The sequence below is a fragment of the Ovis aries genome, chromosome 3, assembly GCF_016772045.2.
Source record: "Ovis aries strain OAR_USU_Benz2616 breed Rambouillet chromosome 3, ARS-UI_Ramb_v3.0, whole genome shotgun sequence".
In the NCBI taxonomy this organism is placed as follows: domain Eukaryota; kingdom Metazoa; phylum Chordata; class Mammalia; order Artiodactyla; family Bovidae; genus Ovis; species Ovis aries.
The window spans coordinates 46,640,116-46,657,843 of record NC_056056.1 but is presented as its reverse complement, the minus strand read 5'-3'; the positions used below and the strand labels follow the sequence as shown (position 1 = coordinate 46,657,843).

General features: G+C 42.0%; 1 protein-coding gene and 2 long non-coding RNA genes across 8 annotated transcripts in view; 1 reads left to right on the top strand and 2 right to left on the bottom strand.

Annotated features, from left to right (window-relative positions):
• USP34 (ubiquitin specific peptidase 34) overlaps nt 1–4,423 on the bottom strand; it is a 230,355-nt gene extending 225,932 nt beyond the window's left edge. For all 6 annotated transcript variants that reach the window (XM_015094329.4, XM_042246017.2, XM_042246016.2 and 3 more), the window contains exon 1: nt 4,321–4,423. In XM_015094329.4, coding sequence (XP_014949815.2) covers nt 4,321–4,363 — 43 coding nt within the window. In that variant the 5' untranslated portion in view covers nt 4,364–4,423. The remainder of the gene's footprint in view (nt 1–4,320) is intronic.
• Nucleotides 4,424–4,675: 252 nt separating this feature from the next.
• The window catches only part of LOC132659393 (uncharacterized), a 36,153-nt gene continuing 23,100 nt past the window's right edge, over nt 4,676–17,728 (top strand). Inside the window, exon 1 of the long non-coding RNA XR_009599817.1 lies at nt 4,676–5,041. This is a non-coding gene — a long non-coding RNA (uncharacterized LOC132659393). The remainder of the gene's footprint in view (nt 5,042–17,728) is intronic.
• LOC114113915 (uncharacterized) lies at nt 8,992–12,530 on the bottom strand. Its single transcript, XR_006059164.2, has 2 exons — nt 12,183–12,530; nt 8,992–9,324 (listed from the first exon to the last, which is right to left on the bottom strand). It is a non-coding gene; the product is annotated as an uncharacterized LOC114113915 (long non-coding RNA).

Genomic DNA, 17,728 nt, shown 5'->3' with positions numbered 1-17,728 from the left:
GGCTGCAGCCTACCAGGCTCCTCCGTCCATGGGATTTTCCAGGCAAGAGTACTGGAGTGGGGTGCCATTGCCTTCTCCATTATACAGCATAGCCTAATTGTTAAAGAGCATGAGCTTTCAGCCCAACCTGAGATTAAGCCCTCTACAAATCCTGACTCCACCAAATAAAGTCTAGTGACCCTAATCCTTGGTTCTCTTATCTAAAAAGGGGTGATAAGGTACCTACCTCAAAGAACTAATTAAGTTCCCAACACAAATGGCTCAATATTCTTTAAAAATAAAAATGCAAACAGAATTATTCTACAAATACTAATATCAGAGTATCCTGAGTTCTAGCTTAGATAATGCTACTAAGCAGGTGACAGGTGATCTTCAGCCAATCACTTAGCCTTATACTCTTTGTGACCCCATGGACTATACAGTTTATGGCATTCTCCAGGCCAGAATACTGAAGTGGGTAGCCTTTCCCTTCCCCAGGGGATCTTCCCAACCCAGGGATCAAACCTAGGTCTCCGGCATTGCGGGCGGATTCTTTACCAGCTGAACCACCAGGGAAGCCCAAGAATGCTGGAATGAGTAGCCTATCCCTTCTCCAGCGGATCTTCCCATCCCAGGGATCGGACTAGGGTCTCCTGCATTGCAGGTGGATTCTTTACCAACTGAGCTATCAGGGAAGCCCAATAAGAAAGTAAAAATGCAAGCAATTATTCTGCCGATACTGGTACCAGAGTAGCCCAAGTTCTAACTTAGATAAGACTACTAAGCAGGTGACAGGTGATCTCCAGCCAATCATTTAGTCTTTCTGAGGTTCAACTTTTTCACCTTTAAAACTGAGATACTAGAGTTTCCTGGTGATCCAGTAGTTAGGACTCCATGCTTTCACCGTAGTGGGCCTTGGTTCCATTCCTGGTCAGGAAACTAAGATCCTGAAAGCCACGTGGCAAGGCCAAAAAAAAAAATTGCAATACCAATACCTGCTCCTACCTATCACAAAGGACAGCTCGGAAAGACAAATGAATTGCCCATTTAAAACATCTGGCAAAGTGTAATTTACTAAACACACAGAGTAAAATCCACAACAAACAAATGGTTCAAAAGATGGCTGTACATTTAAAGCCATTTTCACTCTGCTATAGAGAAATTTACTTCACCAAGGCAGTGACTTCAATTAACTAGCTGAGCTAGCTATATGCTAATTGCCCAAAGCATAACTTCTCATCTACATCCACAAATGTTTTAGATTTAGTAACCTAGTTCAAAAAAGTAGCTATAAAAGCAGCAAATATACAAACTCAACAAGGAAAGGAATATAAACTTAAAATTATTTCCTAAACTGAACGAAACTCCCCAAACTGACAGGAGCAAAATTCACTCAATACATTCCAAACTTTTAAAACATCTTCCTTATTAAAAACAAAGCACTGGAAAGAATATGAAAACTCAAATATGTTAGTATTGTTGAAACTGGTTATTCTAACACTAAAGCCAAATGTTATTTTGAAAACTAATTTCAAGTTTCAGGGTATCTGTCAAGACTATACTAAAAAAAGGGAATGATGTGGTCCTTATTACCAAGTCCTAAGCCTGGTTCCACAGACATTACTTTAGTGGGCCCTTAACCTACAAAATTCTGTCTGAATACTGTACATATTTCTATGGTGAGAGGTTTAGATTCTCAGCAGGAGTAGAGGTGTAACTAATATCAATATTCTCATCAAAAACTGATGACAAGAGGAAGCTATTTTGTCATCTATTTTTAACTATACCACATTTTGTTATTTTTAAAATAAACACTTCACTGCAAGTCCTTAACCTTATCAAAACTCTAAGTATATTAGATATAAAGCTCTACTATCCACATCATGTCTACCTGTTCACTTAAAACACGAAATTTTTACATTATGCATTTACTAGTGTGTCCAGACAGACTGAAGTTTGATCAGTGTTTGCAAATTAAACAAGAAGTAAGTTTTTAGTTTATTTTAATTCCATCTTCCCAACACACCACCTAAAAAATATACTTATTTATCCTTTTGGTTAAACTGTTCAGGGAGTTATAGAGAAAGACAGACGCAATATTTGGGGGCTTTAACTGAATTTCTAATCTAGGATGAACTGATGTTCATCTTTGCACAACTGTATGGTGGATAAAAAAAGAGATTTCATGTACAATTATTGTGAATGAGATTACAAGAAAGACATAACTTATTTTAATTACAAGTTTTATCAAGTTACAACCATCATGCTCCAACCCAGTCATGGATAAATGTTACTATAATGAGATATAGTTAACACCCTCTGCTCTCAGGGAACTTAAGCATCTTATGTTTGAGGTATAGTAACTAAACAAAGAAAAAATGAAAACAAATGTAAAACACCTAAGACAGAGGAACGGGGCAAGCAACTTGTCAAAGCTTGATATACCAACAGATGAAATTGCTCAAGTAATTTTTTTTTAAAGGAAGCTTCTTTGTCAGATTAGTATTTATAAGTCAGATTCTTAAACTGAAGTTTTAGAGGGTCTGCACTGCCAGTTTGTGAAACTGGCTCAACTAACCATATTTAATTAAAGGTAACAAAAGCCAAGTTTCTAACTCTCCATAAATCAACTGCATTTGTGAGTGCTAAATTCTAAGAGTTTCCCTAAGTGCTAAATTGTAGGGGTTCTTTCATTATGTCTCTTTTCAAAAGATAAGGATTAACAAACTTTAGCTTCTCTAGATAGCATGTCTAAGGTTTTTAATTTTTAAACATAACTATTAAAAGCGGGTTCTTACAACAAAATTCTGTAAAGCAATTATCCTTCAATAAAATATTAAAATATATAAAATAACATAGCTATCCTTTCCAATTTCAAAATAATCAAGCCATAATCCCACAACTTGCATCTGAGATATATAAAATACAGCTCACTGAAATAAGTACTAAGGACTTAAGTTTATGGTATCATAAACCACTTGCACCAAAAATAACAGTATCTCAAAATATATACAAATAACCTCAAAGGTGTACCTGTGGCTGATTCTTGTTGATATATGACAGAAAACCACACAATTCTATAAAGCAGTTATCCTCCAACTATAAAATTTAAATATATATATACAAATAATCTTAAAATTCCAGGAAATTTTAGAGTGAAACATACTGGAAAGTATAGTTTAAATTTGTGCAAAAGCCTGCTTCCTTCCACCTGTCAGGAAGAAAATAGAGGTGAAAGTAAACTAGAACCCTTCCACTTTTATTATTGCCTTTGCTCATTAAACTCAAACACAAACTAGATGATATATTTTATTATCAAGTTGTTTTAAAGAATATTAGAAAGTAAACAGTTTGGCAGGCTTTCGAAATACCACGCACAAAACACAAATCCAAAATCCACAAAAGCTGTTCCTAAACGAACATTTTCTCAACCCTCAACTTTTTGTAAATTAATCTTTTATCTAATTCACGTCGCCCAACTAGGCCTTTGGGCCCAGAAATAGTTAACTTGCAACATGCCTTGCTTCTTTAAGCTAAGATACCATCTTACAAGAGTCTGGAGTAAAATAAATTAAAGGAATCTAACTAGAAAAGAGCAATGCACGCTTTGTAATAATCAAAAGTATATGAAATAAGGCCTTTCATTCCAGGACACAGGCCATGACTATCCCGGGATGGTATCTACTACAGTGCTCTCCTTGATATAAGAGAATTGATCATTAAAACGACGATTGGTACACTAAGAGACATCATTAATTTTTTAAAAAATAGATATAAGGGTTCCAATTATCACTATCACAGCTCATTTTCAGCTATTTAAGGACAGGCAGAAAGGTTTAACACACCTATACACCCCCAAGGGAGGGGAAAACCACCAACCACCTCCCAGGGAGTTTAATGAAAATTAGCAGGTAAGAGGCCTCGGCCGCACGCTGAAAATCAAAGAGGGCGGCCGGAGGGTCGAAGGGTTGACTGCAGAGGAGACTGGTACTCGGACCCCACCTCGCCTCACCTTCCCGTCAGGGCGAAGGGGGCGAAGGATCATTAGTGCCTTCGTTAATTGACACCTGTAATGAGGAAACTTTCCGAGCGGACAGCGCTCAGGCCCGGCCTGGCCGGAGCTCCGCGGCGGGCCCCTCTAGGGCGCCCAGGTAACCGGGCCGGGCTGGGCCCGAGGCGCCGCGGCGGCCGCGGCACCGCGCACCTTCCCGGGGCGCTAGGCCCGCACGCCGGCCGGCTCGGCCGCCGCCTCCCGCAGGCCGCGGCAGCTCGGGGAGGCCGGAGAGCGGCGCGGGGACCCCAAACCCTACACCCCGACAGGCCGCCGCCGCGGCTACTTACTTTCATTTAACACCTCCACCAGGTCTGCGCAGTTCTCGCACATCGTTCGGCCGCCGCCCCCCCCCTCCCCCGCTTCGGATCGCACTGACTGATCCCGATCGGCGGGGGGGAGGGGAGAGAGGCGGAGGAGGGGGCCGGCCGGCCGGCGGGGCGGGGAGGCGACGAGGGCGGGCGGCGGCGGGGACGGGGCGGGGAGCTGGAGAATGGGGGAGGGGGCCGGCGGTCCCCGGAGCGGGCGGGGGAGTGGAGGGGGGCGAGGGGAGGTGCGCAGGCCGGAGGGGCGCGGAGGCGCCGGCGGCGGGGAAGGGGGGGGGAGGACGGGGGGAGGGGAGAGGGAGGGAGGGGGCGGGTGGGGAGCGAAGCAGCAGAGTCACTTCACCGACCAGACGCCGCGGCCACCGCCGACGCCGCCGCCATTTTAATAGAGCGTTCGGGCTGCGCTCGGCTTTTTCCGTCCGGGCGAAGGAGCCGACGAAAAGGGCCTCGCGCTCTCATTCCTGCGCCTCCCTCCCTCTCTTCGCCTCCCACCTCTCCCTCCGCACACACGCCGCACGCCCCACACCCCGCCGCGGCCGGCTCGCCGCCCTCCCTTTCCTCTTCCGTCGGGCCTCCCCGCCCTCGGTCCACCCCCTCCGCGCGCTCGCCCACCCCGCCCAGCCCGGATCTCTGTCAGCGGCCGGAAGGGAAGCGCGAAGCCAGCGCGGCCGCGGGGGGAGTCCGGGTGAGTTGGAGAAGATGGCGGAGCTCCGAGCGGGTCGTGGTTGCGCGGCGTCGCCCACCGAGGCCGCTCCGCGGGCCCGGAGGCCCAGCAAGCGCCGGGTCACTCTCACCGCCCTGTCCTCCGCCCCTGCGCTTGGCCATTTTAACTCTGGGTCCCCCAGGGTGACTTGGTACTCATTTGTCTCGTCTCCCTCACCCAAACTCAGGCCTTTGGGGTTGCGGGAGGCTGGGGTTCCGGGAAGCCGGCTGGAGCGACGCCGCAGCCCAGGAGGGGACACGCAGCCCTCTCCCCGCGGGGTTTTGGAAGAATGGAACAGCCCCGGGCTGGCTTAACCTGCGAGCGTGTCCTCGAGCAGTGATACATTGATGTGACTAGAAATGGCGGAGTGAAGTGTCCCGGGCAGCTCCTTCTCTTTCCGCCAGAGGGCCCCCTACGAATTACCCTGAGTTTTCACCTGAAATAGCGTACGTAGTGTGCTTCCCGGCGGAGAGCACATAATACGGGAATTAAGTCGGAGAGCGGAGAATGAAGAACAGGTGGAGGGAAGTGGCCATTCAGCTGAAGTTTGTTGTTGTAACAGTTAGCTAGCGTGGGGAAAATCTTCCTCGCCTGCACTGATACTGTCCTTACTGATTTCTGTATCTAGTACATTCCTTTAGAGATATGATTGAGAAGTCCAGTTTACATAGTAGCATCTTTGAGATCCGTAGCCAGAGAGCTTTGGAGGCCTTGTGGGAATTCTTTTACAGAGTTTCTCGAGGTTAGATCAGACCATCCCTTCACTGGAGGACCACCTTGCCGGTTTTCTTTGCCGTTCTGCCGCTTTAAGTTGATGCTGTAAAGTTTCTGTTAAACCTGTTTTGAGTTGTTCCATCCGAGCAGGTGATCCTTAGGAGCTGTAACTATTTTGCCATTGTCTTCTCTTCTTCCCAGCTTTCCCAGAAAATTTGGGTTTCTGCAGACTTTGGATCCTGTAGCAGCCATTGTCGATCCAACATGCATCCCCACCCACCCCTCTTCTCTTCCTACAGGGAAACTTACCAAACCCTAGTTTGTTTTACTGGTGGCAGCTGAGACTCAGGAAGCTTGATACGTGAAAGGAAAGCCCCAGGGATTCTTAGTGTTTGCTTTAAAATGTCATGAACACTGCTCAGTATGCTGTAATAACATGTGGGAAAGAATTTGAAAAAGAATAAATACATGTATAATTGAATCACACCAGAAACTAATATAACGTTGTTAATCAGCAATATAAAATGAAAAATTTTAAACATTATGTAATTGTTTCTCTAGGGTTACCCATATTGTTTTGAGTTCTTGCCAATGAAATATAAGCAGAAATCTGCAGAGGTCTGTTGCAGGGAAAAGCCAATTCTGACTCCGCGTTGGAACTGTTTCGATGACTTGCTTTTCTCTGCTTTTATTATCTTAATCATACATAATGGCCTGCTTCAGAGAGTCCTGCCCCTCTGCCTTACTGTTAAAGTGCCTTTGTTCGGAACCCCCTGTCCACCTGTAGATGGCAGGAAGGAAGAAATTAACACATACACTGCCTCAGAGCTTGCCATTCTAGGAGTTATTTGCAAGATTAATGGCCTTTTCACTTTGTTTCTTCACCTACCCCCTATCTCTGATCTGTGAAACATTCTAGCATCCAGATGGTCATTTGAAACTTTAGTTTGCCATCTTCTCCGTCATCCTGGGCTTTCCAAATAAAGTCCTTGCCTAAACACCTCATCTCCTTTTCATTGGCCTGTCTTGTGGCGAGCAGAGCGAGCTTGGACTCCTAATAGGTCTTTGAGAATTTCCCATTCCTAATTTTAAAAAAAAGGACAAATTCAGCAGACCTGTGCCTTAACTCTTTCTTTCTGCCTGAAACATGATCTTCATGCTCTAATAAAGCATCTAGTCTGTGATTTTTTTAAACAACGAAACCACAACAGGGTAAAAGCCAACCATAAAGTTGATAATAAGATGTAGGACCCTGATGCATCTTTGAGCAGCTCTCCACCCCTAGACTGACTATGCAAGAAAAAATAAATCCCTTTTTCCTTAAGCCACCCTTATATTTCCATTACTTGTAGCCAAACACATTGCTAACTGATAGTTATTTTTAAATCAGTCCACTATGGTTTTTAAGACCAGAGATAACCCATAACAGTTCTTGAAAATGAGGACAACTAGTACTATAAAGGCAGAGTACCAGGGTGTAATACATCCCAGGTGCCTTTAGTGCTAAAGAACTTGCCCAGCAATGCAGGAGACATAAGCAATAGGGGTTCAATCCCTGATTCAGGAAGATCCCCTGGAGAAGGGAATTGCAACCCACTCCAGTATTCTTGCCTCGAGAATCCCATAGACAGAGGAGTCTGGCAGGCAGTCCATGGGGTCGCAAAGAGTTGGACACGACTGGAGCATCTTAGCACATGCAGGATATATACAAGACACACTTTGATCTTTAAAGAAATAGCTTAACAATTGCCACCCAATTGTTCAAGGAATTATGTGAAATGATGCTTAGTTTAAAATGCTTTTGAGAGTCTATTGAGATTTATTGTCATGAATGATCATGGAGCTTCAGTCATCACTTTAGCTCTCAACAAATTTTTCTGTTATGTGCCAAATAATATTTTAGGAATCACAGGCAGTCCAAGTCTCTCATCACAACTATTCAACTCTGTTAGCACAAAAGCAGCCATAGATGATACACCATGGAATAAGTGTGGCTGTGTTCCAATAAAAATTTTAATGGACACTGAAAATTGATATTCATATTTTCATGTTACAAAATACTATTTTTGTTTTGATTTTTTCTGACCACTTAAAAATGTAAAAACCATTCTTAGCCTACAGTCCATACAAAAACGTGATGTGAAAATGGCCAGATTTGGCCTATGGGCTCTAGTTCACCATCCCTTTATCCACTTCAGTTGCTTAAGAGAGAAAAGCATAGAAGCCAATAAAACAAGGTTGCCTGCCTAACTAGAATCTTCACTCTTCTGTGCTGACTTGTTAAATTTATCAACAGAGACCTTTGAATATATTTGAAAGATGTGCATTCCAAAAGAATAAAGCTGAATCTCTGTTAAATACCCCCTAAATTCCTCATGCAAATCCGAATTTTCAAACCAATAATAAGCAATCACCATACACCCTCTACAGCTAGATTGATCAAGATGACTGACTGTCTTCAATATTTTGTATACATGTCACCATCTAGTGGTAGAATTATGCTTTCAGTAAAATTATACAATCTACTTTAAAATTTCTAATTCTTGAGTTTGTTGTGTATGTGTGGTATATTCCTAGGTACTTGACTGAAAGCCAGCCCACATAAACACCTTGGAAAATTAATACTGCCATGGAAATTATTTGCTCTTCTTAGCATTCTGATTGCAGTTATTGATCACAGGATTTTTGTCTCTGGAGTTTGGGGCTAAAGCCTGGCATTACTATCCAGAAACATTTATTACAAAATTTATTCTTCTCCCTCACACCCACACTCATTGTCATTTTGTGAAACTTAAGGCCATTCTTAGAAGGCAGGTATGCTGTTGTTTTCTCTCCACTGCACCTAGATCAGTGCTTTGTACATTAACTCAGCAAACTGCTGTTTGGTTCTTAAACTGCTGTCATAAATTGGATTATATCACCTCCCTACTTAGGTCTCTTCAGCATTGGTCTCTTCAGCATTTCCTATTACATTTAGAATAAACTCTGTTTGGGCCTTCCCCACCTATCCTGTTTTTAACATCCCTGTTGCTACATTCCAGCCACGCTAGTGTGCTTTCTAACAAAAACATCCCGCTCTGGTTCTTGGTGAATGTTTCTTTCTAGGACATGCTTTCTAATTCTGAAATGGCTAACTTCTTATCCTCGAGGTTTCAACCTACACACCATCTAAAAAACTCCCCTGTAATATTATATCACAGCACTATTTCCACTGTAGCTCTTTCTATAATTATTTTATTTCTGTTTATTTGTATCAGTATGCATTAGACTGCAAGTAAAATTTTTTTCAGAATAAATGGCTTAAACAAGTAGGGCTTGTTTTCCTCTTGTAACAGACAACAGTAGCTAGGTCAGGCTGATACAGTGGCTCAAGGGTATGGACCCAAGCTCTTTGATTCTTTCTGACTTCTGTATATTGGCTTGTAATCTAGTTGTAAGATGGCCACCATAGCACCAACTTTACACCACAGCACCAACTGTCTGGTTTAAAGACAAGAAGAAGGAAAGATGGTGATGTCCTGTCCTGGATTGGATTCTCCCAAAAGCAGGCCCTGAAACAAGGACACAAATGGAGAGAATTCATTTTGATGTCATCCCAAGAAACACCCAAGAAACACAGGATACTGAAAAGTGAGAAGGAAATTTGGGGAGGGGCTACTAATCAGTAAAGAATTATTAACATTAAGCTCTTTAGTCCCAGGGGTAACTGGAGCCTGATTCTGCTGGGAAACTACAAACCAGTATAAAACATGTCTTAAAATCATTCTACCTGAGGGACAAGGAAGCTAGGTATTTATATCTTCTCCTTCTAGTCACTGCTTGATTGTTGTTAGGAGGAAGGGGTATGAGCAGCAAAGTCAGCTTGGCTTTGCTCAGGTAGGCAGAGAACAGCCTCAGACATAGAAATCCAGGGGCTAGTAGTTGGGAGTTTGGCCGCTGTGCATGAAGTGATAAGATCTAGGGAATATGGGCAGAGCACTCTCAGTATCTTATATGCCCCACTTCGCTCTTCTGTCTGCCTTGAGTACAGGGACGGTATCTGGAGAAGCAGCCCCGATTTCAAAATAATAAATCTATAGGCAAAAAGCAAAAGCCAAGGCACTGAAAATGACAGAGTAGAAAGAGAAAAGGTCTGGGTCCCTGGTCGCATTGTTGAACAGCTGAATCAGTGTTAGCAACTACTTGTTACTATATAAGACATTTGATGATCCAACAAAAAATTAAACCCTAAGGCCACTATTGGAGTTTTGTGGCACAGTGCTGTCATTAAAAATTGTGTGAAGCTAAAAGTTGCTCAGTCATGTCCAACTCTTTGTGACCGCATGGACTGTATAGAATTCTCTAGGCCAGAATACTGGCCATTCCCTTCTCCAGCGGATCTTCCCAAAAGCAATGGAGAGCTTCTAAGTGTGGAAGTAAGACAATCAGGTTGTATTTTAAAATATTCTGACTAATCTGTAGAGAATAGATTTGAGATAGGGACAACTGAGGGTTATTAATATTAATCCAGAAAGATGATGATAGTTTGGAGAAAGGTAAAAGGAAAGAAATGGGAGAGCCCATTCTAAGGTTATTTTAGAGTTAGAAAGAAAAAAACAAACACAAGACTGGTTGAGGGACTTCCTGGGTGATCCAGTGGTTAAGAATCCAATTTCCAATGCAGGGCACGAGGGTTCAATCCTTAGTCTGGGAACTAGGGTTCCACATGCCATGCGGCAACTAAGCTTGCACACCACAACTACGAAGCCTACATACCTCAACAAGATCCCGAGTACCACAACTAAGACCCAGCGTAGCCAAAAATAAATAAATACATACTTGGTTGATGGGTATGGGAGAGAAGATAGTATTAGAGCCGTCTCCAAATTTGTAATTTGCACAAGTGGGTAAATGGTGGTGCTGTGCCATTCACCAAGATAGGGATCATTTAAAGGAGGGCCAGAGAGAAGTATAGTGACAGGTACTATGTTTTTTTTTTAAGATTTATTTTTTGCTGCACTGGGTCTTTGTTGATGCTAACAGGCTTTCTCTAGCTGGCATGAGCAGAGGCTACTCTTTGTTGCAGTGCACAAGCTTCTCATTGTGGTGGCTTCTCTTGTTGCAAAGTGCGGACTCTAGAACACAGGGCTCAGTAGCTATGGCATATGGGCTTAGTTGCCCCGAGGCATGTGGGATCTTCCCAGACCAGGGACTGAACTCATGTCCCCTGCATTGACAGGCAGATTCTTAACCACTGAGCCACCAGGGAAGCCGACAGGTACTATTTTAGAAGTGCTCAACCTGAGGTACCTGAGAGGTAACCAAAAGGAGTTGTTAATTAAGCAGTTGTTTGAATCTAAAGCATAGAAGAACATTCTGGGCTGGAAGTGTTAATATGAAAGCAGTTCTTAGTATGCTAGCTCTTTGCCTTATGGGGAAAAGAAAACTGCTGGATATTTAGCATTACAAGTTTCAGGCATGAAGAAGTAGGAAAAAACCAGTTCCCTCAACTGTTCTCTTATCAGGAGAGCAAAAACTTTCCAGAAATCCTAACTTTACATTTGGTCTCATTACCCAAAACTCTGTCACATGGCCTCCTTTAAGCCTCAAAGAAAGCTTGAAAATCCAGTGTTTCATTTTACAGCCTGCATGATGGAAGAAGGAAAAGCTAGCTGGCAGCGAGTACCAAGTTTACAGTATCTGCTGCAAGTGGTAAATGAAGCCATGGGATCGTACAGGGAGAGGGAATACCTAGAAGAGAGAGCCTCAAAGAACTCTTAACATCTAAAGTTTGGGTAGAAGAGAGGATGCCGCAAAAACTTGAAAGAATATGGTGGAGAAGGAGGGATTTGGGTACCATTTAAGCCAAGGGAATAGAACTCAAAAAGGATGAAAATTACACTTGTTAAGTGCTGCAAAGTCAACTAAAGTGAGATCTATCCAGTATTATATTTCTTAGATTTAGTGCATGGAGGTCATGGGAGGAGGAATTCTAGATGCTGAAGCCTCATTACAGTAGACAGAAGATCATTTATAATAAAACTTTTAAAATAGAAAACTATTTGGGACTCTAAAGAGAAGGTGGGATAACTAGATGAGGAAGAAGACTAATATGTATAAATGCTAATGGAAACATGAAAATAATAGGTAAATTTCATGGTACATGCTGTGTGACGGACAGTTTTCAGCACTCCTTTAATTCTCACAGCCACCTTGTGTGGAATGTTCTATTCTCCCTGTTTCCCAAAGAGAATAACAAGGCACAGGGAGGTTAAGTAACTTGTCCCACAGACATAAGGTGTTGATCCTAGAACAAAAAAGGCAGAGTGGTGGCTATAAGAAGGTAAGAGGAGATGGAATCAGTATTATTGCACAGAGGGAAAGATTGACCTTTGATAACAAGAAGGAAGAAAAGGATACGGGTACCCACATGTGTACATTTGATGATCAGGAGTCAAGGGAGTTCCCATCAGATGACTTTTGGGTTTTTTCCTGAAATAAAAGGCAAAATTATTTATTTCTATTAATTTTATACTTAAATGTTTTTGGATCAGAGTTTACACCAGGCAAATGAAACGGCAGAAAGCAAAATGGTGGATTGGGGAGACTACTGTATATGTTTACATGTATCAAATTTTGGCATTGGACCTTGCAGACTATTAAGAATACATGCAAAAATCAAAAATATTTATTTTGGCAGATCATGGTCAAACTCCTGTGTATTTAGTGAAATAAAAATATATATTGCTAAATTCTAATTGACCTAGTAACCAGCAGATAATTTTATTTTTTAATAAGAGTAGGAAATAAAACATTTAATAAGATGAAATAAGAATTGACAATAATTTGAATAAAAATATTATATAATTTGACAAATAAGTTGTAATTACCTTCTTGATTTATTTATACCTTACCTGAAAGAAATTCTATAAAAATATTTAACTTTGACTTTATTTTTTAATACTTCTTTATTTATTTGACTATGCTACGTCTTAGTTGCAGAATTCAGGATCTTTAGTTGTGGTATGTGGGATCTAGTTCCTTGAACAGTGATCGAAACTGGGCCCCCTGCATTGGCGTACAGAGTCTTAGTCACTGGACCACCAGGGAAGTCCTGATTTTATTTATTGTATCCAATAATCCCCTCCCCAAATTAAAAACAAACACCATCACCAGTAAATACACTGCTTCTTCTATTCAAATATGATTTTCCTTCCAGCCAATGATACATCTAAGAAATAAGTAATTGAAGAGCTGAAAGAAAAATTTGTTTACCTTTAAATATGGGATGGAGATGAGCCATTTTGGTGTGTTTGAGGCTTTCTTGGCCTACAAGGTCACTCTCTCAAGAGCTATTCATTTCTTGACTGTTGTTGGGAATGAAAGAGACAAGTCACTGACCAGACCAATCTATATACAAGCATATCTCAATTTTATTGAGCTTCCGAAATAGCTGCCTTAATATTGAAGGTTTGTGGCAACCCTGCATCTAGCAAATCTATCAGCAACATTGTTCCAATGCCACTTGCTCACTTCATGTGTCTGTCACATTGTAGAAATTCTCGAAATATTCCATACTTTTTCAGTGATCTGTGATCACTGATCTTTGATGTTGCTATTGTAATTGTTTTTGGGTGTCACAAACAGCACACATGTAAAGTGGCAGACAACCAATTGTTAAAATAACAAAGGATTTAGAATATTAGGATATTATGTAAATTGAGTTTATTAAACAGCAGCCAGGTTTGAGAGGATTGACTCCAGTTTTTAAAGAAGTTCACCTGTGGATAAAATTCTGTCAAACAGCATTATGTGCTACAGAGAAATTATTCATGAAATGAAGAGTTGATCCATGTGGCAAACTTCACTGCTGTCTTATTTTAAGAAATTGCCAGAGCTGCCCCAACCTTGAGCAACCACCAACCTAATAGAGCAGTCAGCAGCCATCAAGATCAAGATAAGACTCTCCACCAGAAAAAAAGAGTACCACTCACTGAATGCTCAGCATTTTTTTCCAACAGTAAACTATTATTTTTACCAATGAAATATTTTTAAATTAAGGTATGTACATTTTTAAAGACAATGCTTTTGCACACTACAGTATGCTGTACACATACCTTTTTTTTAATTTTTGGCTGCACCACCTACCTTGCTGGATTTTATTTCGCCAACCAGGGATTGAAACCAGACCTTTGACAGTGAGCATGTGGAGTCCTGAGGATTTCCCTGGTGCCTCAGACGGTAAAGCCTCTGCCTACAATGAGGGAGATCCGGGTTCGATCCTGGGGTTGGGAAGATCTCCTGGAGAAGGAAATGGCAACCCACTCCAGTACTCTTGCCTGGAAAATCCCATAGACGGAGGAGCCTGGTAGGCTACAGTCCATGGGGTCCGAAAGAGTCGGACACGACTGAGCGACTTCAGACTCAGACTATGCGGAGTCCTAACCACTGGACCACCAGAGAATTCCCTAAACATACCTTTTAGATGCACTATAAAATGGAAAAATCCATGTAACTTATTTAATTATAACATCTGGATTAGGGCTTTCCCGGTGGCTCAGTGGGAAAGACTCTCCCTGCCAATGCAAGAGACACAGTTTTGTCAATCCCTGATCCTGGAGGGTCCCACATGCCACAGAGCAACTGAGTTCATGCACCACAACCACTGAGTCTGTGCTCTAGAGCCTGGGTGCAGCGACTACTGAAGCCCAAGTGCCCTAGAGCCAGGGCTCCACAACAAGAGAAGCCACCACAATGAGAGGTCCACGCACTGCAACTGGATCGTAGCCCCCGCTTGCTGCACCTACAGAAAACCCTGCACAGCAGCGAAGGCCCAGCACAAATAAATAAATAGATAAAATTATAATATCGGGTTCACTGCAGCAGTCTCAGACCCAACTTAAGGGTATCCTCTGAAGGATATGGTATTACCTGACAATAGGCCAGAGCCTGACATTTTAATAAAATATATATAGCAGGGAAGAAAGATCCTATAAAAGCATGGAGTGATTTAACTAATCAAGCTGGTTATAGAAAAGGCAGAGGAACCAGAGATCAAACTGCCAACATCTTCTGGATCATGGAAACAGCAAGAGAGTTCCAGAAAAACATCTATTTCTGCTTTATTGACTATGCCAAAGCCTTTGATTGTGTGGATCACAATCAACTGTGGAAAATTCTGAAAGAGATGGGAATACCAGACCACCTAACGTGCCTCTTGAGAAACCTATATGCAGGTCAGGAAGCAACAGTTAGAACCGGACATGGAACAACAGACTGGTTCCAAATAGGAAAATGAGTGCGTCAAGGCTATATATTGTCACCCTGCTTATTTAACTTCTATGCAGAGTACATCATGAGAAACGCTGGGCTGGAAGAAGCACAAGCTGGAATCAAGATTGCCGGGACAAATATCAATAACCTCAGATATGCACATGATACCACCCATATGGCAGAAAGTGAAGAGGAACTAAAAAGCCTCTTGATGAAAGTGAAAGAGGAGAGTGAAAAAGTTGGCTTAAAGCTCAACATTCAGAAAACTAAGGTCATGGCATCTGGTCCCATCACTTCATGGGAAACAGATGGGGAAACAATGTGAGACTTTATTTTTCTGGGCTCCAAAATCACTGCAGATGGTGATTGCAGCCATGAAATTAAAAGACTCTTACTCCTTGGAAGGAAAGTTATGACCAACCTAGATAGCATATTCAAAAGCAGAGACATAACTTTGCCAACAAAGATCCATCTAGTCAAGGCTATGGTTTTTCCAGTGGTCATGTATGGATTTGAGAGTTGGACTGTGAGGAAAGCTGAATGCCAAAGAATTGATGTTTTTGAACTGTGGTGTTGGAGAAGACTCTTGAGAGTCCCTTGAACTGCAAGGAGATCCAACCAGTCCATTCTACAGGAGATTGGTCCTGGGTGTTCTTTGGAAGGAATGATGCTAAAGATGAAACTCCAATACTTTGGCCACCTGATGTGAAGAACTGATTCATTGGAAAAGACTCTGCTGCTGGGAAAGACTGAAGGCGGGAGGAGAAGGGGACAACAGAGATGGCATCACTGACTTCATGGACATGAGTTTGAGTGAGCTCCGGGAGTTGGTGATGGACAGGGAGGCCTGGCGTGCTGCAATTCATGGGGTCGCAAAGAGTCGGACACGACTGAGCGACTGAACTGAACTGAAAGGAGACTTCCCCAAAACCAATAATTAGAATTGTCATTTTGTTACCCATACACCCTAGGTGAACCCGCAGTTGAAGATCGAGAAATCGAGTCCGTGCTGTGGTCTTCTGGAAAGTGTCCATATAACTCAGTATGTGCACCCTAGTCTGAAACCACTGCTCTGAAATCTCTGCATTGTTGCCTAGCTGAGGCATAAAGACTGCAAACATTCACAGGATTTGATCCTTAATTTATGGTCCTGATGTTACAGAGCAGAAGACTTCCATTCCATCTAAGAATTTTTTGTATAACCACCACTTTGTGTCCTTGATCATGTTACTTAATCTTTCCATGCCTCTGTTTAGCTATACAATGAGGATTAATGCTAGTACCTACCTCAGGGTTGGAAGGATTAAATGAATTAATGCAGATGAAATGTGTAGAGTTGTGTTTGACTCACACTAAGCACAGAATTAAGTGATCTGTTATTTGAGAGAAAAAAAAATGCATCAGAATTTATGTTGTCCGGTGAGTTACTCTCAAATTATTTGCAGTAATTCTTTAACTTGGGTTCTTATGAGACGAGATCTTAGAGTGCCTTGCTTTTGGCGGGGGATGGGGGGTGTGGAAGGGTGGGGAGAAGAAACATATTCTTTGCCTGTTGCCCAGAGATTCTGATTCTGTTGGCCTGAGTTGGGGCCAGAAATCAACTATTTTATTAAAAACCTGTAATTCTGATGCAGATGGTTCTTGTCTGACCCTGTCTATTTGAAACACTACAATAAGGTTTAATCTCACTTATTCATCATACTCCTGCCTATCTTTCAAAGTGGAGGTCTGGTTTCCATTGTGACTGACTCTTTGGCCCAGAACATCCAGGGCTCTTCTACCTCTTCCTCATGTAATATGATTTCAGGTCTGTACAGAATTCTGATTGAGAAATTAAGCCTGTCTAGTGAAGTGAAAGTCGCTCAGTCGTGTCCGACTCTTTGCAACTCCATGGAATACACAGTCCATGGAGAATACACATTCTCCAGGCCAGAATACTGGAGTGGGTAGCCGTTCCTGTCTCCAGGAGATCTGGGAGTATAAAATTATGTTTCCTTTTGTTCTAAACAATGTACTCCAATTAATTTAGCAATAATATTTGGCAACTCTAAACCACACTTAATGAAAATATATCTAGGTTTCTTTCACCTTTCTGCTGCCAAATCTCTCCCTGTATTCGTGCAATTGGTTTTTTTAACCAATTTGCAATATTTTGCATTTATTATTGTAATAATAACTTTTTTGTTTACACAGAGAAATAAAATATTGACCATTATCCAATACCCAATCAGAGGCACTATCAACATGTAAGCACGTGTCCTTTCATTCTTTAAATAGGATGGATATCTTTTTTATTTAAATGGGACTAAAATGTTTAAATAAGCAATTTTTTTATTAACATGTATAGATACATAACAGGCTTCCTGGTGGCTCAGTGGTAAAGAATCATTTGCCAGTGCTAGGGACTTGGGTTTGATCCCCGGGTCGGTAAGATCTCCAGGAGTAGAAAATGGCAACCCACTCCAGTATTCTTCCCTGGGAAATTCCATGGACAGAGGAACCTGGCAGGCTACAGTACATGGGGTCACAAGAGAGTCAGATATGACAGCGATTAAACAACAATAGATACGTAACGCTTTTATTGTCCTTAACATGGCATTTCATTGTATAGATTTCACAATAATTTCATTAAACTGAACCCAGCTGATGAACATTCATTAATAAATTGTCTCCAAGTTTCCCCTCGTAAACAACACTGTAACA